The sequence below is a fragment of the Gambusia affinis genome, linkage group LG23, assembly GCF_019740435.1.
Source record: "Gambusia affinis linkage group LG23, SWU_Gaff_1.0, whole genome shotgun sequence".
In the NCBI taxonomy this organism is placed as follows: Eukaryota; Metazoa; Chordata; class Actinopteri; order Cyprinodontiformes; family Poeciliidae; genus Gambusia; species Gambusia affinis.
The window spans coordinates 4,830,262-4,852,612 of NC_057890.1; the positions used below are offsets into that span (position 1 = coordinate 4,830,262).

The 22,351-nt window shown below is 39.7% G+C and overlaps 3 protein-coding genes across 11 annotated transcripts in view; 1 reads left to right on the plus strand and 2 right to left on the minus strand.

Moving 5' to 3' along the window:
- Positions 1–9,944, minus strand: part of utp20 (UTP20 small subunit processome component) — a 28,441-nt gene extending 18,497 nt beyond the window's left edge. Inside the window, exons 1-20 of the mRNA XM_044108729.1 lie at positions 9,764–9,944; positions 9,523–9,603; positions 9,377–9,443; positions 8,376–8,508; positions 8,082–8,270; positions 7,521–7,602; positions 7,297–7,434; positions 6,279–6,434; positions 6,059–6,199; positions 5,023–5,157; positions 4,859–4,936; positions 4,603–4,781; positions 3,448–3,570; positions 2,829–2,917; positions 2,515–2,620; positions 2,289–2,439; positions 1,335–1,397; positions 1,084–1,251; positions 264–340; positions 26–105 (exon numbers count right to left, since the gene is read on the minus strand). Coding sequence (XP_043964664.1) covers positions 26–105; positions 264–340; positions 1,084–1,251; positions 1,335–1,397; positions 2,289–2,439; positions 2,515–2,620; positions 2,829–2,917; positions 3,448–3,570; positions 4,603–4,781; positions 4,859–4,936; positions 5,023–5,157; positions 6,059–6,199; positions 6,279–6,434; positions 7,297–7,434; positions 7,521–7,602; positions 8,082–8,270; positions 8,376–8,508; positions 9,377–9,443; positions 9,523–9,603; positions 9,764–9,814 — 2,287 coding nt within the window. The 5' untranslated portion in view covers positions 9,815–9,944. The remainder of the gene's footprint in view (positions 1–25; positions 106–263; positions 341–1,083; positions 1,252–1,334; positions 1,398–2,288; positions 2,440–2,514; positions 2,621–2,828; positions 2,918–3,447; positions 3,571–4,602; positions 4,782–4,858; positions 4,937–5,022; positions 5,158–6,058; positions 6,200–6,278; positions 6,435–7,296; positions 7,435–7,520; positions 7,603–8,081; positions 8,271–8,375; positions 8,509–9,376; positions 9,444–9,522; positions 9,604–9,763) is intronic.
- Positions 9,945–12,542: 2,598 nt separating this feature from the next.
- Positions 12,543–19,130, plus strand: slc5a8 (solute carrier family 5 member 8). Its single transcript, XM_044108730.1, has 17 exons — positions 12,543–12,953; positions 13,031–13,150; positions 14,034–14,099; positions 14,195–14,246; positions 14,353–14,420; positions 14,798–14,836; positions 15,163–15,278; positions 16,245–16,385; positions 16,466–16,595; positions 16,682–16,770; positions 16,881–16,990; positions 17,089–17,156; positions 17,263–17,349; positions 17,519–17,730; positions 17,817–17,917; positions 18,003–18,091; positions 18,165–19,130. Exons 1-17 carry the CDS (start codon positions 12,723–12,725, stop codon positions 18,279–18,281), a joined length of 1,836 nt encoding a protein of 611 aa, XP_043964665.1. The 5' UTR covers positions 12,543–12,722; the 3' UTR covers positions 18,282–19,130.
- Positions 19,131–20,938: 1,808 nt separating this feature from the next.
- The window catches only part of LOC122826628 (lymphoid-restricted membrane protein), a 31,648-nt gene continuing 30,235 nt past the window's right edge, over positions 20,939–22,351 (minus strand). For all 9 annotated transcript variants that reach the window (XM_044108733.1, XM_044108734.1, XM_044108736.1 and 6 more), the window contains one exon: positions 20,939–22,003. In XM_044108733.1, coding sequence (XP_043964668.1) covers positions 21,861–22,003 — 143 coding nt within the window. In that variant the 3' untranslated portion in view covers positions 20,939–21,860. The remainder of the gene's footprint in view (positions 22,004–22,351) is intronic.

Below are 22,351 nucleotides of genomic sequence, written 5' to 3' on the forward strand. Positions count from 1 at the left end.
GGGTCGTGAATGCCGCCCTCCTCACCTGCCAGCTCTGCCACCATCTCCAGATGTTCATAATAAACCCCCCAGAAGTCTTTGTTCTCCATTCCTCTGGCATGGCTCCTGAAAGAAAGACAAAGAAACGAGTGATTTAGAAAAAAAAAAAAAAAACGACAGCCATCTACTGAGCTCGGACCAGCACGGCAGCTTCACAGTAAAACCGCAGACGCAGCGCTCGGTACCGCAGCGATGGATAGAAGTAGAAATTCGGTCATACTCACACCACGAGTTCAATGACTGCATCCCACAGCGGCCGGAAGTTGACAAACAGCATGGCAATGAGATACCGCAGAGGGACCTGAGGGTAGGAAAACAGTATGCTGTAATATCAGACTTATTAGAATGTTAATTCAAGAAGTATTCTTGATGTCTTTCTTTTTAAGTACACTTTTTTTTTATTCTTCATAATGTTTTTTTTGTTTGTTTTTTAGACAGATTACAGATCTCTACACTTTGCTCAATCACCAAGGTGATATAGAGTTTTATGATGATATTCCTACAGTACTATTGTGATCATAAGAATTACTTATAACACCTATTTTTACATTAATGTAAAAAAATGGATGTCACAGTAATTATAGCCCCACAAACACAAATACCACTCTTGATAAACATTCCCACTTGTAACAAGCCTCTTTAGGACACAAGTCACATAAAGAAGTGTGACTTAAGGCATCACTAAACTACAGATGGTGACTTTATTTTTAAACATTTATTTATTAATGCTTTCATTGAACAAATGGGAAAAATACCTATCAATCTTGACATTAGGGACAGTTTTTGAGATCTTTAGTTTAACTGGAATTTATTGCGACAACAATAAGTCAAAACTCTTATCGCAATAAATGATAAACGATACAATAAATTCCCACTCCCAAGATGAGACTCCCTAAAAATGTAGAAAAACAGAGGGGTAAAGCACAAACATTACTTGTTTTATTGTTTTTCCCCCCCTACATTAATAATTCAATTCAAAAATACTTTACTGATCTCAAAGGGAAATTAAATGTTACTACTGTAGGTGGTGAAGGCAGCGGGTACCTGCTGGAAGGTGGCGGGCGGCCCCTGTGGCAGGCTGCGCTGCACCAGGTCATGCCTCAGCTTCCGCAGGTGGAGCAGCTTCTCCCTGTAGTCCTGCACCGACGCTGGGACCAGCTCAGCCAACAGGCAGACGGCGAACACCGACTGCGTCTCCACACTCTCGTCATCCTGAAGAGAGAAAAATGCAAAAGGTTACCGACACCTTAGCATCTAGCCCCTTAGAGGCGACGCGAGTCGATCAGCAGCAATACCTCGCTCTGCGGAGGGAGCTCAGCCTCAAACTGGGAGAGGATCCTCAGCGTCAGCAGGCGGATCTGCGGGTGGAAAGTAATTAATTAAATAATTGTTGCAAATAGGGAAGCAAGTTATTGATGAATTAGTTTATTTAAAGTTGACTAATTGGTAAACGGGCATTTTCTTAAAAACATGAGTTTTCTCTTGTATTAAGAGGGTCTATTGTCTTTCCATAACTTGAAGGGTTAAATTTTTCATAATGTTGATTTTTTTTAAAAAGCACGTCATATACACATTTTAGTGTCAGTTGTGTTAAATACTGACTGAATAAACATTTAATTGTGGTTATCTCACGTGATTAAATGTATGCATATTTGCAAGAAAACAAACTTTTTTATTTTGCTGAATAGAAAAATGAAATAAATAAATAAAATATATTTTTATAATATATATATTATAACTAGATCTCCCATGAACAGTGAGATTTTCAAGTACCGTCTGTGAAGAGGAGCGCTGGCTTTATCGCCTTTATAGCAGAGAAATATTTTTTGGTCGAGAAGTTGAAGTCGCTTTGCTATATAGCACGACTGAACGAGCGCTATTAATGCTTTAACTCAAGGTACTTGTTGAGTGTTTATATTTCAAAACAGAACCAAACAAGTGCATTTTCCTTCCACCAACGGACTCCGTTTCGACTGTTTCTCTTTCCTGTTATGAAATAGCTCCGCCATTTTTAATTCTGCATATGGGTCCGTTTAAGGGTGGCCAGTGGCGCCCTCTGCTGGGTGGCTGCCGAATTACAACACTAAAAGGCGGTTTAAGCGGACTTTATAAGTTATTACTGGAACTAATTTTGATCTAACAAACTATTAATCAACAATTAATTGTAACTCGATAGATTTTTCTGCACCATTGTAAAAAAAAAAAAAAAAAAAAAAGTCAGAATATTTTTTGTTTAGGTCAAAACAAACCTTGGAAACGTTTGAGGAGAGGTTGGAGTGCAGTTTGTCGTAGATCTCCAGCAGGACAGCGTGGGACAGATGCTCCGATGCGCCACTGAGCGACAGCCGGGAGTAGTACAGGTCTCCTAGCAGCAGAGCTGACATGTCTGTGGGAAACCGCCTGCAGGAGTGACAGGGACGATGTTAAAGAGAAATATCAAGCATCAAATTATTACAAAATAGAGGCCGTGCCTACCGCAGGACAGAGTGGACCTTGTCTACAGACAGCAGGGAGAGCAGCTGGGCAGAACTGTCCAATGAGAGGAGGCAGCTCAGAGCCTGTCTGGCTACAAACAGAGCAGCTGGAAGAAGAAAACACATTCAGACTTTGTTTAGATCTCACTACAGGATTTGCTGCGTCTTTAAAGACGAAATAATTGGCTAATCATTGATCTCTATTGGGTTCTAATTTAAAAACCTTTGCGCTACTTTTCATGATAGAGTGAAAACATCTTTCTACCGGATTGTACAGCACGGCTTGAAAGGGAAAACGCTGGCATGCTCGCGTACCTTTTCCCATTTTCTCAGCCTCAATGTCCTGGAGAAGGTGATTTAGAAAAGCTGCTACAGAAGGGAGGACTGCAGCAGGAGACAAAGGTCTAAAAAAAAACAGAACAAAAAACAAAGAGAGACATAACTTAAGTACTTAAAACTGAATAAAACTGTGACAATATGAGAGATTCTCCCACTAGATGAAAGCTGCTGTGTGTTGTGTGACACTGGAGTTGTTTCTAGCCCTGTCACAATAACACATTTTGCTGGGTGATACAATCTCTCCGTAATTATTGCGATAAACGATAATATTCTTGTTTTGAGGCCATTTTCAAGTAATGCAATGATAATGGCACAATAACGCAGGTTCGCCCTCTTTAAGACCAATACTGTACAATTTTTCATTTTGTAAAGAACACTTAACACTGGACCAGGTAGATATTTTAAATATGAAAAAATAAAAACACAACAACCAACAACTACAAATAAAATTTAAATAACTACAACCAAAACCGTCTGTAAACAAAATTGCCCTCCGAAACATATCAATCGTGGAAATGGAAATTATTGAGCTTGTTTTAATTTATTACATGATTAATTGACCAACTGCTTATCGCGACAGGTTTCGTCGTTTTACCTGAGGTGCGCCAGCAGAACCAGGGCGGCCCAGGGCAGCGACAGGTCAGAGATGGGGCGCTCCTCTGGGAGTGTGATCAGGGACAGAACCATCTCTGGAACCGTCTGCTGGTCTGCCTCCTTGCTGCAAACAGCAAAAAAAAAACAAAAAAAAACATTGACTTTAATATGTTTTACTAGGATTCCACGTGACAAAGGTCAAATGAAGGAAAATGATCCAAGGATTTCAAAAGATTTTTTTTTTCTTTTTTCCACAAATAAAAAGTGTGCCAAACTCAACCCCCTTTACTCTCATACCCCTAAATAACACCCACTGTAAGCAATTCCCTCAAACTACAGAGGTTTGTTGGAGAGTAATTGCGCACTTTGTTCCAGCCCATGCTAACATTTCACATAACCATAAACGCAACATTGTTATTCCCAACATCGTGCAACATTATTTTAGTTGTCGATTAATCTATCATTTTATAACAATTAATCAGTTAAAAAAATTGCCACATTCTGCAGATTTCATTTAAGCCTCTTTTACACAATATTAGATATAAATAAAAAGATGCAAATCGATAAATATTTATTTTTACAAAAATAATTAACATTTTATATTTTACTTTTCCTCATGGCTAAAGTTGATTAATAGGAGATTATTTTTTTCTCCAGAATTTGATCCAGGTGAATATAAAACTAAACCATTTCATGATTTTCGGGTAGAACGTGTTTAAAGATGAAGGTATTTATTTATCTTAAAAACAAAATGTGTAGAATTTTGTACAGTTCAGGCCTAATTAGTGCTCTGAGTGTATCGTTCTTTCAGCAACTTGTCTCTTTCTGTGTCTGTATGATCTAGTTAACAATTAATCGATACTGAAATTAGATGACGATTAATCAATATTAATCCAATTAATTGATAACCAAATTATTTGATGAATAAGCACTGTTAATCTGATTAATCTTAGTTGATGATTAATCATGTTTAACTCTTTCTGTTGTGGGAATCCTTTTCTTTAGGGACAGTAAAGTTAGTCAGTGATTAGAAGAATAATTGAGCGAAATACGGAACAAGAACGACCTCAGCATACAACCTGGGCTTCGTTTTTCTTTTTACAAATATATAAAATCCAGATGGGACAGTTAGAAGCTTCTGGACGTAATATCTCACCTGGTGATCTGATCGGTGAACAGAAGCGGGTAGGTTTCAAAGGCCATGGAGCCGTCGGTGGGGGGCGGAGCTTTGGCGAGGATCAGATCGACCAGCGCGTGGAGAGCGCCGTGCCGCGACGGGGCGTCTCCACGTCCCAGCAACCCGGCGGCGAAGCGCAGCAGGCCGGGGAGGAAGAGCTGAGAGCAGATGCAGTCCATAAGAGAGAGGGAACGGGAAACACAAGAGAGCACTCAGGAAACCAGTGGAAACCCACCTGTTCAAACTGGTTCATGGTGAACATCTCCTTGGTGAACTCCAGGATCAGATCCTGCTGCAGCGTGCTGCCGAATATCTGGTGAGCAGATGGGAGGGAGATGAAGCAGATTTTAAGACAGAACGGGGGACGGGAACGCTGAGGTTTTAGGTTTGCTGCTGCACCTTCTGGACCGTTTGTTGGATGAGCGTGTTGGGCAGGCGGAGGTTCTCCCCGAGCAACAGAGAGGAAACGATCTGGAGGAGGAGGCGGGAGCAGGAGGCCGACAGGGAGGAGCTGTCTATCAGCCGCACGCACATCTGAACAACAGACAGGCCAAGAAACAATCAAAAAGTTTTACCTACATGGTTTGGAAAGGAGACATTTTAAGACCTTACAAGTAGGGCTGGCCGATTAACCAATTTTGTTGATTAATCAAACTGATCGGTTGGTCAAATTTTGGGGTTTTGAAGATGTAATTATTGGAAATTCTGGATTCTTTTTGCAGCTGTTCAAAGTGATGTCAGCACACCCAGGGCGGCCATCTTGTTTGACAAGCGTGTTGCACAAATTCTGTTATTTTGGACTTTAGATTCAGATCAACTTTCTGACAAAAGATTATGGTTGGACTCTTATTATTATTTTTTTTATTCTGAGAATAAACTCATAATATTGCAAGAATACAGTCGTATGAGAATAAAGTCGAACTAACGTGAGGATAAAGTTTTACCTTTACCAGCATAAAGTCGGAATATTAGGAAAATTAAGTGGCAGAACTACAGCATGAAAAATAGCAAAATTTTAAACAAGTATCTTTTAATCCTCATTTTCAGCAGCAGGACCTGAAACAATTATGCAAACGACTGAGTCTATGTGGAAGAAAGAACCGGACGGACTACGCTGGTCACCTCAGATATGGATAATTCTAGAAGATTTTTTTCTCAAAATGTTTTTCTTGTAATTTTAGAACTTCTAACATTAAGACTAAATTCTCAGTTAAACAAAAAATCTTGTTCTGCATATTGAATACATCAATTGATAGAAGGGATGATTGCAACAAAAGTCACTTATTGAAAATATTTTCTGTCCTTTTTAATTTTTTTTTTTTTTTAAGAAAAGATAGCAAAAAAAACCCCAGAAAATAAAAATTTTGAAGGTTATATTTTGAAGCCGTATCGCCCAGCTCTGCTTATAAGCCGACCAATCCAAACGCTCCCTAACCTCGCAGACTGTCTCCGGGTTGGTGACTTTAGCTCCGCCCCTGTGGGACACCAGGGTGTGGAGAACAAACAGCAGCCTCTCCAGCTGCTCCGCTGCCTCGTCCGTTTTCCCTGCGGCCTCCGACAGCTCCTCTACACTGACCTGAGACCGGAGGATAAATGAATCACAACTTCCTGTTCCAAACCACCGAGTGGGTTTCTCTTTGTAACAAAGGTCTGACCTGCAGCGACTCCCATAGAACCAGGAAGTGCTCCTTGTCTATATAGCCGGCAGCCGCCTGGACCATGTGATCCAGAGCGTCCCTGACGGCGTTCCAAGGTAGAGAGATGCCCCGGCTGGTCGTGGGGCCGAGCTTCCGCCACGCAACAGGAAGAGCCTGAAGAGGGTCAAATTATGAGTGTTACTACTGCTCTATAGCTCAAATCACAGATCAATGCATTTATCACATGCTGTTCTATTCTATTTACTCCACATTATATCACAGTAAGGCCTTCTCAGAACATGATGCAGAATGCGATGAAAACGTCTTTAGGATTTAGTGCAGACTCACATGGGCTGAAGACAAACAGCATGCCGCACTTTTTAGATTTTATATCTCAGAAATGTTAATAAAAATGTCTTTTTCCACAAATATATTTTACTTGGTGTTGATTTATATATATATAAAAAAAACTGATAAAAAAAAAAAGAAATTCAATGCTGTTTGTGAGCAACCTGACAATTTGTGAAAATGTTTTAAAAGTGGAGTAAGGTGATGATCATCTGGGCTTATTTTGCAAATATTTCACAGAAGAAGAAGAAGAAAAAAAAAATGTGCAAGAGCGGCTTGGAACAGAAAAGATTCAAGCTGTCTGAATGGCCTAGTCAAAGTCCAGGCTTGAAACTGTCTGACCCGATTGTGGTAGGATGTTAGGACGATCAATCAATGCCACCAATCAAACTGAGAAGAGTGGGAGCAGTTTCCTCCATGTTGACTGTTTACTAGTACATGTTAAACAGCTTTATTACTAACCCTTTGGCCTGATTTAACAAGTATTGGTGAAACTATTTTATTATGCTTTTGCTTAATTAACATACTGAATCAGCAATAAAGGAAGTCAGCGCAAGATGGCTGAAGAAAAAGAACCAGTAAGACGTCAAAAATGTTCCTTTAGCTTGTCTGAAAGCGTATTTCCCCCCTTAGATTTCAATCCCTTCTGGTCTCAAGTGCGAGAAAGGAAGCTAAAAGCGTGACTTACTGTGGCGGCACAGGAGTGGAACATCTTCCGGACGCCTTTGCACATCTCGAAGAGCAGCTGACCCGCGCCCCTCACCTTGTCAGGGTGCTGCTCCAGGTCTGAGAACATGTGATTCAGCAAAGCGTCGAGATCTGGAACCTGTCAAAAGACAAACACATAATAATAAGTGTGTATCTGAAAAGAAAGAAAGCTACGTAGCATTTGTGAAGGGTAAAGTGACTCACCTTTCTCATCAAGAAAGAGAAGCTCTCGGCTGCAAAGTTGCGGATGTGCTCCTTCTTGTGTGCCAGCAGTGTGCTGTAAAGGCTGTGGAAGGAGGGTATCGCTTTAAAACAGTAAAGTCAACGGCTGAAATATGCAAACAATAATCCCTACAGGCTGCTACAGAAACACACACACTGCTTTTAGAATAACAGTTAAATAGGAAAGTCAGGGGAAAGAAATCAAATGAGAATATTGTCATTCTGAGACCATTTTGACCTAGAATAATATGGTATAGTAACTCAAATGTAAAGCAAAACTTTAATTTAACACTGGAACTAGAGAGAATATTAAATAACCAAAATAAACAAACAATAGTTAAAACAACAATAATTTAAAATGTATTATGACCAAAATTGCATTAAAAAAAAAAAAGTGATTCAGCGTAGACAGGGAGAACAGGCTAAAGTGGCAACTTCAATTTCTCAAAAGGCCAACTTTTGAACATCAAATGAAAATGATTAATTTTGATTTGTCACGCGATTAAATGATTTATTGCTTATTGTGAGAGGATTGATCATCACCTGTAAATGTTGGTCATATCCTTCACCATGAGCCTCCACAGGTACTTGTAGAGGTAGGAGAGGCAGGTGAAAGCCCACTCCAGCACCTCTGTGTCCTTGGTGTCCAGCAGGGAGGTGAGGAGGAGGAAAAAGTCGGGGAAGTGTGGATAAAAGTCGGTCTGCAGGTCTCTGGCCAGCTGCACCACCAGACTGGAGAGAAGGAATAACAAAGGGTTTTAAAAAAGATTAAAATGTTGGTGTGTGGAGCTTAAATACACCTGATAAAATGTTGGATTGGGAGGGCGAAAAGCTTACTCCAGTAGGGGCTGGTAGGCCAAACTGTCCTTGACTGCCAGGTGAGTTTTCAGGCTGTCCACTATAGACTTCTGGTGGAAAACCAGCATGTTGAAGGACTGGCTCTTGTTCGACACCTCTTTTAAAAATGTAGCTGAGAAAAAGGTTAAAAAAAAAAAGCAAGAGAGACATCACTAGTTGTTTTTCCATTACAGATGTGCGCAAATACTTTTCTATATTCTAATGTTGAAAAAAAACAACAACACACAATTTAGCAATTGCAGTATTTCAATTAAGTGAAAAATTTAATTAAAACCACGCCTGAATAAGCTTGCTCACGATATAAAGTCATTCAAAAATAACGGCAGCCGACGGATGTAAATGGTTACATGAAATATATTCATAAATATATTCATGTCGCTCATCTACCCATCAGAGGATGATGTCTGATCATCCTGCGATCAATGCTGCGTTTGTCTCCTCTGAATAAGACGAACGCTTTTGTGTACAAATAAGTTTTGTGGAAATTGTAGTCTGCATATTAATAAAGAGCTTTGGATTCAACATGTTGGAATGACACACAACTTCGCAAAAAAAAAAAAGAAAGAAAAAACAGACCATTATATCTCCTTATTACTTCCTGTCCTCTTTTTCGTCATTTTTGCCAGTAGTAACTTCCAGTTTATGGTCACGTGACTTTTTCTTTTTCTTTTTCAAAAAATTGGTGTTTCCATTAAGCACATTTATTTTCATGTCAATTGAATTTGGTTAATTCAGACGCAGCTAATGTCACATAAAAAACAAACCTTTAACTGCTCCTTATCATTAGTAGTGAAACGTTATGGTGAAAATCTTCCCACTCTCTGCTGAGACCGAGGGTGAAACACTGGGGATGGTTAGTTTACGTTGGTTTTCGACATAAAATACAATAAAGCGTGTGTTTGTAACACAAAAATAGGATGTGCTGCTACCTTCGCGAAGCATAGTAAACCTAAAAAGGTGATGTGGGATTTGTTACTCACTGAAATGCTCTGTTAAGTTGAGGTCTCTCCATTTTGTTAGGCCCTCTGAAAAGTAAGTCTCTACCTCCTGTGAAGAGAGCAAAAACCTGCAGTCAAATAAAAACAGTGGAGCTCAGTCAGACGGAGAGGAACTGTCGGGATCAAACCTCAGCGTAAGCTCCAGTTCTGTCGATTCGGTGGATCACATTAATGTTCACATTGGCGAGTCGTTCAGCAAAAGTGAGAAACTGAAAAGGAATAAGACAGGATTGAAGACAGAGATAATTAAATACTTACTCCCATTCAGCTTATTACGCCACAACTACACATATATATATGTTTGTGTGTGTCAAGTCAACATTAAAAGCTGTATTAGCATCATGCTACGTCCAGTTCCCAGTCTCTCACCCTGTAGGTATTCTCGGATTTGTGATACGAAGACTTGGATTTCTTCTTCATTTTGCTCGCTAGCAGAGGGAAATAGTATTCCGGGAGAAGATAAATATTTCACCGAGTTATACGGGCTGCAGTTTCTCTCTTTAGCTGCGGGTAATGCTACAACTGTTTACACACACGCCGACACATGGGAGCAGCCATGTTGGACAAAGCATTGTGGGTAAAATAGAAAACGAAAAAACAAGCTCCTCGTGGCGGAAACGAAGATGATAAAACAAAGTCCGCGCGACTCATAATTTCCGGGTTCGTTTGTTGTTTCGCCTTTGTGTTTTTTTTTTTTTTTTTTTTGTCTTTTTACACGAAGACACGGATTTAAAAGTTGTTTGTTAGTTTATGAGAATCTAATCATTTTTATTTGTCATTCTTATGTAGTCTGGATGTGAATTTGGCTCAGTACGGTGTTGTTTTGAAGAAGAGTGTATTCAGTAGAGATGCACCGATCCGATGTTAATATCTTTTTCCTGATATTGGAAAAAAAACTATCTAGATTGGGTATCGGTGACAATGTAACTGAATATGGACGGATCCAAGGGGAAAGATCTGGTCAAGTCTAATTCTATGCTTTGTGCTCTGAGCTGTGTCATGCTTTGTTATTTATTTCGCACTTTCTGAACCATGTGAAAGAAGGTTTTAAGTGTGTTGTACTGTAGAGTTATCAATACATTAGCAATTCTGACTTTCTTTATCGGATCGGTATCGGCTGATACTAAACTTCAGGTATCTGTATCTCGCTACCAGAAGTGAGAAAAGGGGATCGGTGCAATTTAAAAAATATAGGCTATATGTTGTTTGTTTTTTTTTACTTCTAATCATGTAAAGTACCTTAAATTGCCTTGTTGCTGAAAATATACCTTTGTGTTATTTATGGTCAGAGTGGTTTTGGTCTTGTGATCCATTTTTTGTTTCATCCAACACTTATAGTTGAATCATGAACATTGACTTTGGCTGTGGTAAGTGAGTCCTGCACTGCTATACATGTTGCTTTGGGTTTTTGTGTGTGTGAGAGAGAGTCACTGATGAGCTGGAGTTATCTTGGTGGGTCAGCCACTAAGGGAAGGTCCACCACTGTTACATGTCTCCTACATTTACAGATAATGACTGTCACTGTGATTCACCAGAGCCCCAAATCTTGTGTTTAGGAACAGCTTTGGAAACCTGTTGAAGGTCAGTCGCTTTGTCTTTCCTCTGGTTTTAAATTTCTTTTGATATTTTAAAACAGAAAATATCTGTTTTCTGCAAATACACACCAAAGAGAGGTGTGTATTTGCCTCCTCTTTTTTATTTTTTTTTATTTTATTTTTTTTTAGATTTTTCTCAGCCTCTTTTATGTCATCAGACATTTTCATCTTTCAAATATATTATAATTGCTTTGAAACATTAAAACCAAAAAGATGTAGGGAAAAAAAATAAAATCTCTACAACACTTTTGTATTTCTGAAACGTTTCCATTTTCAGTTCTGCATGTTAAAAACAGCAACAACACCAAAAATATGTGCTCGATCTTCTATTAAAATTTCAAAGGCAAAAAAAAATTTAAAAAATCAGTTTACATCCTCCAGGTTTGACAGGACACCATGACAAGAGAAGAAAAAGAAGTTTGATTAAAGGAATATAGATAAATTGGGTCTTTAAATTGAATTTGAGGGAGTGTAACCGAAGCACACAAAGTATTCATCTTAACAAAGGAGGCATCCTGTCTAACTACTACTGGCTATTTATTCTTATTATTGTAGTTTCCTTTAAAAGCATCCAACTGATTTATTACAGCAATAAGACCTTAATTTTAAGATTAGAACTTACTTGGTTTACAACCAAGTAAGTTCAAGCTTCAGTGCCTTGACAAGGCGTTTACACCTGAACTCCTTCTGTGATTAATGTGTTGTTTTTTTTTTGTTTTTTGTTTTTTTTTTTTTTTTTCCATAAAACACACACACAAAAAGAAAAAAATTGTGTGGTTTTCTTTTGTATTCAATCCCTTTTCAATGCAGCTAGAGTTTTGGCTGCAGCGGATCAAAATGTAGAGAAATATTTCCATGAATAATAGAAGTTTTGGCTCTGAATAGCACACCTTTGTTTATTTTAACTTTTAAATTTGTTTCAGATTGAAAAGTCACACATGAACGATCCAAAATCATATTTGCGCTTACATTGAAATAATAATAATTAAAAAAAATTCCAGTTACTGGGAATAGCGGGTTTTCCACTAATTAATCTACTTGATTCCGTACACACACGCTTAATACAGGTTTTTTTTTTTGTTTGTTTTTTGTTTTGTTTTTTTTGCACATTCCAAAATATCATTCACAAACGTATCTGAAGAAATCTTAAGTTTGCTCAACCACCTGGCTGAGTCGTCTGACTCTTGCTTATCAGCTGCTACGGGAACACCGCGGTCTGCTACACGGGATAAGACATTACAATGAAGCAGGAGAAAACAGATGGGAAATAGCGCAAATAACTACAAAACGTGTCTTTTTGTCATTGATTGTGGGGGAAAATACATAAAAAAATAGACGCAAGTAGAAAGGCTCACAAGAATATTTGAACTTTGATTTTTTTTTTGATATCGCAAATATTTCTTGACCTGTTGGCTACACATGAACTCTTTCTCACTCCCCCCCACCCCCCCTCCTCCAGCTCTCTCTCTCACTCACACACACGCACATACACACCTTTACTCATGCACACACACTCGCTCACATAAAAGGTTTCGGTCTGTGGCCCTGCTCTCAGCTCAGCGTTGAGTGAGCAGCTGATGTGCCAGGACTTCCATTTATCCACAGAGGACTGCCTGTTACTCAATAATAATAATATAAAAAACAGGGGAGGATCTGAGTTGCTTTCTAAAATGAAATAAAATTAAATTAAATTAAAAGAAAGAAAGAAACAAAGAAAAGAAAGAAAAAACGGAATGTCAGGGAGCTCTGTACCCGGCTCTTTTGCTGTAGCAGACTATGTGGTTTTTGCGGTCATGCTGCTGGTGTCTGCCGCCGTCGGGGTCTACTTCGCCTGGACCGACAGGAGACAGCGCAGCGCCGGGGACTTCCTGACTGGGGGCCGCAGGCTGACCGCGCTGCCCGTCTCCATGTCCCTGTCTGCCAGCTTCATGTCGGCCGTCACGGTGCTGGGGAACCCAGCCGAGGTGAGACAGGTGGGACGGACGTCTTCCGAAACAGCTTCATCCTTCGTCGTCTTTAACAGGTTCCAACTCGTGTGCAGGTGTACCGCTACGGAGCCAGCATCGCGTTTTACGCCGTTTCCTACGTTGTCACGATGCTGATAACCTCCGAAGTCTTCCTGCCGGTCTTCTACAAGCTGAGCATCACGAGCACGTACGAGGTCAGAGTGGTTGAACTTGTGGTGTTTCGTAATTCTTTGTAACCCGTGTAGCTCGCTCGTGTTCTTGGCGTGCTTAAGTGAAACGTTCGAGGGCCTTACAGGACTTGAATTATCAAAACATGTTTGTCAATGCATTTCTTAGAGTCCGCTGTAAGGCAAAGTTGTTTAATGATTTTTAATAAAAACAAACAAACAAACAAAACAAACAAAAAACTAGCTTATAAATGTTAGCTGACTAGAACAAGGTTCAGAACCAAATGGTAATTGTGTTTCTATATGTTAACATAATATAGAATTTAGTCAAATTGTGGGAAAGATTTAAGCTGTTTTGATGACATTTTGTCTTTCAAATTAATTTAAAAAAGCAACAATTTAACTATGGGCACCGTGTGACTTAGCAGATTGGGTGAATCATAAATGAAGATAGTTGTTGTTGCTGTAAAAGTTTCTAATATTCTCTAAGTTTCGATTGTTCACAAATTTTGCTCCTTATTTATTTATTTATTTATTTATGTTTGTCTAAGTTTAAGATGGTCAAATTACAACAAAGCACTATTTTTCAGAAGTAGAATAATAGTTTTGTTTGTCTCAACCTGCATTTTGCAGACAAGTATTTTGGGGTTATGATCCAAAGATGCATTTTGATGTCTGATTCTTTAAGTTCCCAGTTGGAATAACAACAACATTCGTACCATTTGATAATTTTTGGAATTCAAGCCTGTTTTATACTAACCCAAATCTCATTTTTTGTTGTTTTCGGGGTGTTGCACGGGGGGTTGGGTGGTGGGGGGGGGAGTGAACTAAAACAACTGCAAACCCTGGAAGGGTGAATGTTGGGATGTTAAAGTCATATTTTCTTTCTTTTGGATGCGTTTCCACCTAGTACTTGGAGCTGCGTTTCAACAGAGCGACCCGTCTGATGGGAACCATGCTCTTCATTGTTCAGACAGTGAGTGTCGGGCCAGTGAGCACGTAATTACAGCTCACTCTGGGTAAAAGCACAAACCTGTCTCCTGCCGGGGGATTTTATCTGTGTTGTTACAGATTCTTTACACCGGAATTGTCATCTACGCTCCGGCTCTCGCTTTGAACCAAGGTATGCGGTCAGATTCATGAGTCGCTCTTAGCCCTTCTTAGCTTCGTCCAGATGACTGACCGCAGTCTGTCTGTCTCTCTCTCTCTCTCTCTCTCTCTCGCTGCAGTGACTGGTCTGGATCTGTGGGGCGCCGTAATTTCAACGGGAGTGGTCTGTACTTTTTACTGTACAATGGTGCGTATTGAAACAAACAAGTTAATGTAGCCTAATAATAAATAATAATAATAATAATAATAATAATAATAATAATAATAATAATAATAATAATAATAATAATAAATATACATATATATATTAATCTCAGAAATGATCAAGGAAATTTCTTGGTTTCAAAAGTCGAAATTTTGCTAGAAAGACTCAGACATTTTAGATCGATCTCAAACATTTTCTAGAAAGTCGAAAATGTGAGAAACGTTCTTGTTTTTTCTACAAAATGTTTTAGTTTTTTTTTTTTTGGCGGAAATTCACTCCTTTTTTTCATCTACATCGGACCCAATGCGTCTTTGTTCACAGCTAATTTACAAATTTGTTTGTGCTTTCCATTGGTGCAGGGTGGCCTAAAGGCAGTGGTGTGGACTGATGTAATTCAGGTGGGAATCTTTAAAGGAAAACAAAGAATACCCTAATAAAAATAATATCAGACACATAAAGAAGTAACCTGACTATATATAGAACAACGTGTCATATTGTTTGCTGGTTTTGGTTGTACTACAACTGTTGGACAAAGACTGAAACTTCCAATTGCTTTTTGTCTTGCTACTTTTCCATAAGGTTGTATTAATAAAGAGCAGAATTATGTGCTACTTTGCGACTGCTGATCAAGTATAATCCTAATAAAATGCACCAAAGTAATGCAGCAAAAAGGGCATAAATGTATTTGCGACACAATGTATAACGGCTCATTTTCTTCCTACAGCTTGGTGTTATGCTTGCAGGCTTCCTCACCGTCATCATCCGGTCTGTAGTCTTACAAGGCGGAGTCATCAACATCATCTCTGACTCACAGCAGGGAGGAAGACTAAATCTTCTGGAGTGAGTATGGGAAACTACCAGATTCAGGCTAAATTGGTGGCCAGTGCACCAACTTAATGCACTGGCCACCAGGTAATACAACTCCACTGGGTCTGGGTCTTTGCTGGATTACTTCAGCGAAAAAGAAACCTTTACTCGAAGCTTCCTTTATGCACCAATAATGTGAGTTTTGCTGACACAGAGTTTAAAAATATTCACTGATTGGGTGTGTAGCTGAGGTTTTCTGGTTTTACATGAGGATCAGTCGCAGAAAGGGAGTTTACTGGCTCGTCTCTACAGGCCTTCTCATTCACTTAGCCGCTTATCTGCGGCAGAGTCCCGAGATCCTGCGCCAGAAAACCTAAGGACCCACTCACACGATGACATATTCACCCATGACCCTTGACTAACATCAAAGCCAGGAAAGTTGACAACATTTCAACTCTCAGATCTGCAGGGTCCAAACATGGGTGGGTTGTTACTTATTTATGGCACTTTAAAGCTTTATTGGATAATCATGAGGGAGATTTGAATTGTCTTGCCTCTGCGTGTTGATCAGCATCAATGCACCTGCTCTAAAATGAGCTGTAATTAGATCCTAACATGTTAAAAGTACAACTTTACCTTTTTTGTCTTTGTTCTTTCTTGAATTAGGAGATTGAAAAATCCTCACTAACATACAATTGTATCCTGCAATTTAACTAACAGAGTATCATCTGCGTAAACATGTAACCTGATTTTACCTGCAATGGCCACTGAAGACTCAAAATACATCTTCAAGCACAAGAGTATCAATGATTTTTGATAAACCTTTGTAGTTATGAAACCTGAATAAAAATATCAACTGATATCTTCACAAATTATTTGACCTGATTCAACACCCGAGAGATTAGAAAACACAGTTAAGGAGAAGTTCATGGCAATCAACAAATTATCTATAAATTTCAGGAACATCCGAAGTAATCTCTTCCCTACTTTTCCCATCAGCTTTGATCCAAGCCCGCTGAGGAGACACACGTTTTGGACTCTGTCTATCGGAGGGACATTCATTTGGCTCAGTATCTATGGAATAAACCAGGCACAGGTTCAAAGATACATCTCCTGCAAGAGCATGACTCATGCCAGACTGTAAGTTCTGCTCTCCAAAGGCACAAGTTCATCAGAGTGGGTCGCTAGAGCTTTTCATCTGATGTTTCTCTATGTTCTAGCTCCTTGTTCATCAATTTGTTGGGGCTTTGGTCCATTTTACTGAGCTCAGTGTTCGCAGGAATGTGTCTGTTCTCAGTCTATAAAAGTTGTGACCCCTGGACCACCGGACTTATTTCTGCTCCTGATCAGGTATGGGTCCATCAATGCATGAACCGATTGCTTTGTGTATGTGTGTCAAGTCTCCAATGATGATGGATCTTTTGATGACACCCTAGCTGATGCCATATCTGGTGATGGACATCTTGGGCGACTATCCTGGCCTTCCTGGACTGTTTGTTGCGGCAGTTTATAGCGGATCTCTGAGGTTCATAGCTATCTTTGAAAGCTCAGATATACACAGATTTATTTTCTTGTGTTGACTATATCCTCTTTCTTTGAGTTTGTCTTACATGTCTTATGTGTTTGTATCCTCAGCACTGTGTCTTCCAGCATCAATGCACTTGCCGCAGTGACAGTTGAGGACATCATAAGACCGTACACCAACTTTTCGGAAAACCGCCTGACATGCATATCAAAGGGAATGAGTGAGTGGATAATTGCTTGCCCATGGTACTAATAAAGCAAGTTGGGAGTTGAAAACTTTGATCGCCAACATGAAAGGCTTTCCCATTGTTGTCTGCAGGTTTTTTCTATGGGATTTTATGCATTGGAATGGCTGGACTGGCCTCTTTTATGGGAGGAATCTTGCAGGTCGCAATCTGCCCAAGCAGTTTTCATTGGTTTAATTATGCCAAGACATGCGTCAGATGGCTCGTGGTTTATAATAAGAACCGTTTGTATGATATCTTTTAAACAGGCAGCCATCAGCATTTTTGGGATCATTGGTGGCCCTTTGCTTGGTTTGTTCACGCTGGGGATTCTATGTCCACTGGCCAACTCTAAAGTAAGTCTGCTTTCATGTAGATGTACCGTAGCCTTTTGGTATTACAGTTGTAGTAAACCATCGGTCTGAAATCAGTTTTTAAAATGACATTATCTTAGAGATCCTGTGGTTTCTGTACATCATTTGTGCCCTCTCCTATGAAAGGCTACCTTACTGTTCTGTCTTCCAGGGAGCTTTATCAGGCCTTTTGTCAGGTATGGCGTTATCTCTTTGGGTGGGCATCGGAGCTCAGATATACCCTCCGTTCAATGCCTTGAGTCAACCTCTACCTCTATCCACTGATGGATGCAATTTCACTACGGCCCATGGCTCAAATTGGACCTCCACCGCTTTACCAATCCAAAACTTCACATCAGTGGCTCCAGTGGACCACCGGAACAAGTAGGTGTTTGATAATGTTGGTCTCTGATTCTCCAGTTTGGCTCAACTTACTTTCATAACATTTACGTGAAATGTTCTCTCACCAGGTCCGTGCTGACCGACCTGTACTCTCTGTCCTATCTGTACTTCAGTCCATTGGGAACAATCACAGCAATCGGCGTAGGACTGGTTGTCAGCGTCTTGACAGGCAAATTGATCTTTCTCTTAAGTCAACTTTTATCTTTTACAAAGACTTTGTGATGCTCATTTTTGTCTGTTTTTGTGCATTCAAGGAGGCTGCAACCTCAAAGTGGAGCCAAGGCTTATCTTAAAGAAGGAAGACACAACCATTTACCATTTTATCAAAATGTTTACAGGCAGAGTGAGTACTGCTGCACAGAAAACAAATTATACCCACGTTCTTATGAGATACTGAACTTCTGTGTCCTGTTTAGATCAAGCGTCGAAGTGGACATCTGGACTTGAAGAAGGACAGAGAGACGACCTTTGGCAATGCTAATCCCGCTTTTAGCGATTTAGAGCTGGACCTTTCCAAAAGCGGGCTTTCTTGATTAAAAGAAAGCAATGTTTGGTCAACAATTCGTTTAATTATTTTTCTCATCAAAAGGAATGCCAGTTAAGAATAAGAGTATATATAGGATTGGTAGCAACTGTAATAATATTTGCTGAAAGCCTTGGTTGCCAGGGTTCTTTTGTACAATTGAGGTATTATATCTGCCATTTGTAGAAAATCTACATAATTCAAGCACTGTTTCACTGACTGGCCAAAATGTTACAGCTTGGAGCGTTATCGCCAAAGTAGTGCGTGTTTGAGAGAAACCATACCTATTCCTCAGCACACTTACTCAGTGTACCTGTCAGGAATGCTTTGCTAATGTACAAAAATACTCTGTTGGACAGTTTGTTTCATTCTACTGCCATTCCGACTAGGTTCTGTACCCAACAAGGACTTCTGGTGTCATTAGGAGATTGAACAGTTATATGTTGATTGTGAGCAGACACACTGAAAAAAAACAAAGATTTTCCGAAGAACTGGGCAGGTTACACATAAACTTCCTTGCTTGTTTCTAGGTTTTGGTGATCTGTCTAGAATGATCATGTCACCGATAGCAATGTGTCATCAGCTCCCTTTAAAGTGACAGGCCAGTTTGTCTTTCTTTACCCCAATGAAACAGTCTGCCAGATATGTTTTTGTGATTCAAGACATTTCCACTCTAAATGTTATGTAATTTGATGATTGTACAATGATTGAGTATTCCATAAAGGAATTGAGAAACCCAGAACATCCTTTTATAGATTTTACCTAATTTGTCAAATGCAAAAGAATAACGAGCTCTCTAACAGCAGGAGTGCACAGGTGTGTTTTATCACAACCCCAAGATGGGAAGAACATCTGCATTGACCTTTGCCCTTAGATCAAATGCATATCTCAATGCAGACGATATTTTTTTCCCTCATAATCCCATCTATTTTGTGAAGTGCACTAATCCTTCCTGCAACAAAATACTCCACTGGTTCACCATATAGACCTGACATATTTGTAGAGAGGAATCTTAATTTAAATATTCTTGGTATCTGGATATTGACCTCCAAGAGCGAATATATTTTTTGTTCTCCACTTTCACACACGAATAGTCCTTTCATTCATGAATTGAGGGTTAGGGTTGAGAGTGCAGAGATTATGAGGTGAATGGCGCCATCTGCTGGAGGGTTTACAGCTTGTTTGCCCTCAGAGTGCAAAGAAGGAACTGTGGAAAAAATTCTAATTTAGAACATTTGAAACTAAGATTTCAAAGCCATGTTTCAGGACCCCACCACAGAAACATGGCCAGATGTTGTTCTTTACATTTGCTTCTCATGGACCATGTGGAATGTCGAATGGGACATTCAGAGCTCTTCCGCACACCAACACTGCATCACTAAGCTGTGCGGATGCAAATTATTACCAGTAACATGTCTGGTTCAGTTTAGTAACTTCTGCTTTGGTACTACAATTATCTGCTGTTTACAATTTTACATCAACACGAGAGGGAAAAAGAGATATATTTTTTTCAAATAGGGAAGTGCATTAAAAAGCTGGCTCCATGTTGAAAATTACTGGCTCGTTGGTTAGTACACTGCCCTGTAAAAGTATTCATGCTCCCTGAGCTTTTCCACCTGAAGTAGACCAAAGCAAAGTAGTGCATCAATGTGAAACGAAGACATAATTTCGTGCTAGAAACACAACAGGTCAGGGGTAAAGTTGTTGAGATGTTTGAAGCTGAAAATGCATCATAAGATATGGACATCTTCCAAAGAACAGCTTAAACCCATCAACTGAATATGGCAACAATACCCAGAAATGGCCATACAAGGGCAAAGAGATAATTTTTCATAAAAGAGCAGCCTTGAGGCCCATAGCTGGAGGATCTGCATGGACACACAGCTCAAAAAGAGAATCTGTCGAGAGGAAAACAGTCAGTCATGCACTGGGCAAAAGCGGTTTTTATGGAAGAGTTGTGACAAAACTGTAAGAAGACCGCCAAGAAGTTTGCCACAAGCTCTAGAGAGGATAAAGAAAGCATGGTGTTCTGGCTCGATGACACCAAAATGTACTTTTTGTTCATATAGTCAAAACTCTGGCATGAAATGACCACTGCACACCAGCCTGGCCATAGCATTGCTTGAGTTGCGGCAGTGGTGCGCAGTGCAGATGGTTAAGATTAACCTTGGGGGAAAAAAAAAAAAAAAAAAAACGCCAAAAAAACCAACCTATAAAATCTACAAAATATACATTTGGGAGATTGAATATAAATGAAAACCACCATTTTGAGATTTTTGTTTGTAAAAACATATCGCCTTTCTTCACACTTGTGCACAAATTTCTACCAATCATGTAAAATCCAGATAAAATCAGTTGAAGATTTTTGTAGCCATGTGACAAATGACAGCTGAGTTTGCATGGCATTAATACTTCTGCAAGGCATTTCAGCTGGGAGGAAAGGAAAAGAGATTAAAATAGACCAAAACAACTGAAGTACTACATCATTAATTCCATGTGTGTGAGGATGGATTACAGTGAGTGGATTTCCTATGGCCAGAAACTTCCATTACGGGTTTGTTAAAAACTTCTCCCTTCCAGAAACCCGGTTGATTTATAAATGGTGGTATTGGGTTAATGCACCGACACCAGTATGAACGTTAAATTTACACTGGGATGCAGAACGGATTTCATTGCAGAATAGGCTACTTTATTTGTGCAAAGATCCATGCATCCTCTTTGGGACATACAAAAGTGTATTCAATTGAAAACTGTGGGAGCCACAGAAAGAAGTAAAAAGAAATTAAGTTGGTGTTCAAACTTAAAACGAAAAAACAAAAAGGTGTTCAACCTTAAAAAACAAAAAAAAAGTTTGTCTTAAATCCATAACAATTACAATACCAGTACATACCTGGTGACGTTTAGCTTTGAGGTAAAAAGATTCTTCTCTTTCCACTCAAAGCTAATAATTGTTTACATTTCAAACAAAATAAAATAAACTCATAGCCAGTGTTTGTAGACTTTAGCTTATATGAACAGTATAGCCAAGTCAACTGTTATGTTCTGTTACCAGAAAGTTAAATAAAAAAAAAACTATTAAAACATTTGTAGTCTTCTTAACTTTAAGCAAATGAAATGTGTTTCAACACACTTGTGCCATCATTCCTCAGTGTGACATAATTGGTCAGCGCTTATACCAGCTCTTTTAGACACATCATGATTTAACTGAGTGTGTTACGTCATGATCAGCTGTTTCCAGCAGTACTGGTGAAAACCTTACATAGTTTCAGGTTGAAACACTGGTCAGCACAACCTCTCCTGTAAACACAGAGACGAGCAGAAACACAGACTAAATTAGCAAACATGATCCGATACATAAAAAAAAAAAAAAAAAAAAAAAATCCTCTGTAGGGTTGACCATCCTCCCAGCCCCAAGGCCTGGCCTGTACTGTTAATGCAACTCTTGATTCAGGAATATTCAGGCACCAGTAAACTTCCCATCAGTCTCTGCTCAGGAGTGGCAAACTGTCCGCCATCGCCACGCTGGTGCGAGGAGACGTACTGCAGAGGGGTTGAGGGGCTCCAGAACCACCGGCCTCACACACACCGTCTACACAGGTGGTTGTCCGTTATGCCGGAGCCCAGCGTAAGGCCACAGCAGCTGCTGGATGGTCATCCAAGAGTCTCCTGTCCCCACCGGCGCTGCATCGACTGCTGGCTGCGTCACCAAACTGAACAGGAGTGCAAGAAGGCCTGCGTGTCATAAAAAGTGGGAGATAAGGCTTTGGAGAGGAAGATGCGTTTTATATCTCAGGATAGGCATTTTAGCCCATTAACATATAAGTGTGGTGAACAGATGAAAAACACAGTAAAAACTTGGAGTGTAGGGAGATTCAAAGGAAAAAATGTAGTAAGATTCCTTCAGGTAGGTTAAAGTGACTTATTTTGGCACGCACAAAAGCACAGCAGTCACCAAGCTCTTTCCTTTACAACTAAGAATAAACAGTTTTCCTGGGACAGCAAGTTGTTTTTCCACCATTCAGACATTGAGCAGCTGGTACATGAGCACGAATGACTGGTTCTGATTGGTCGTTTCTGACC

Excerpts from the sequence above, each read along its gene's own strand:
- slc5a8 (XM_044108730.1), top strand. The coding sequence starts at position 12,723 with ATGTCAGGGAGCTCTGTACCCGGCTCTTTTGCTGTAGCAGACTATGTG. Across the intron at positions 16,991-17,088 it reads ATGCATATCAAAGGGAATGA|GTTTTTTCTATGGGATTTTA; the intron begins GTGAGTGGATAA and ends TGTTGTCTGCAG. Across the intron at positions 17,731-17,816 it reads CCAGTGGACCACCGGAACAA|GTCCGTGCTGACCGACCTGT; the intron begins GTAGGTGTTTGA and ends TTCTCTCACCAG.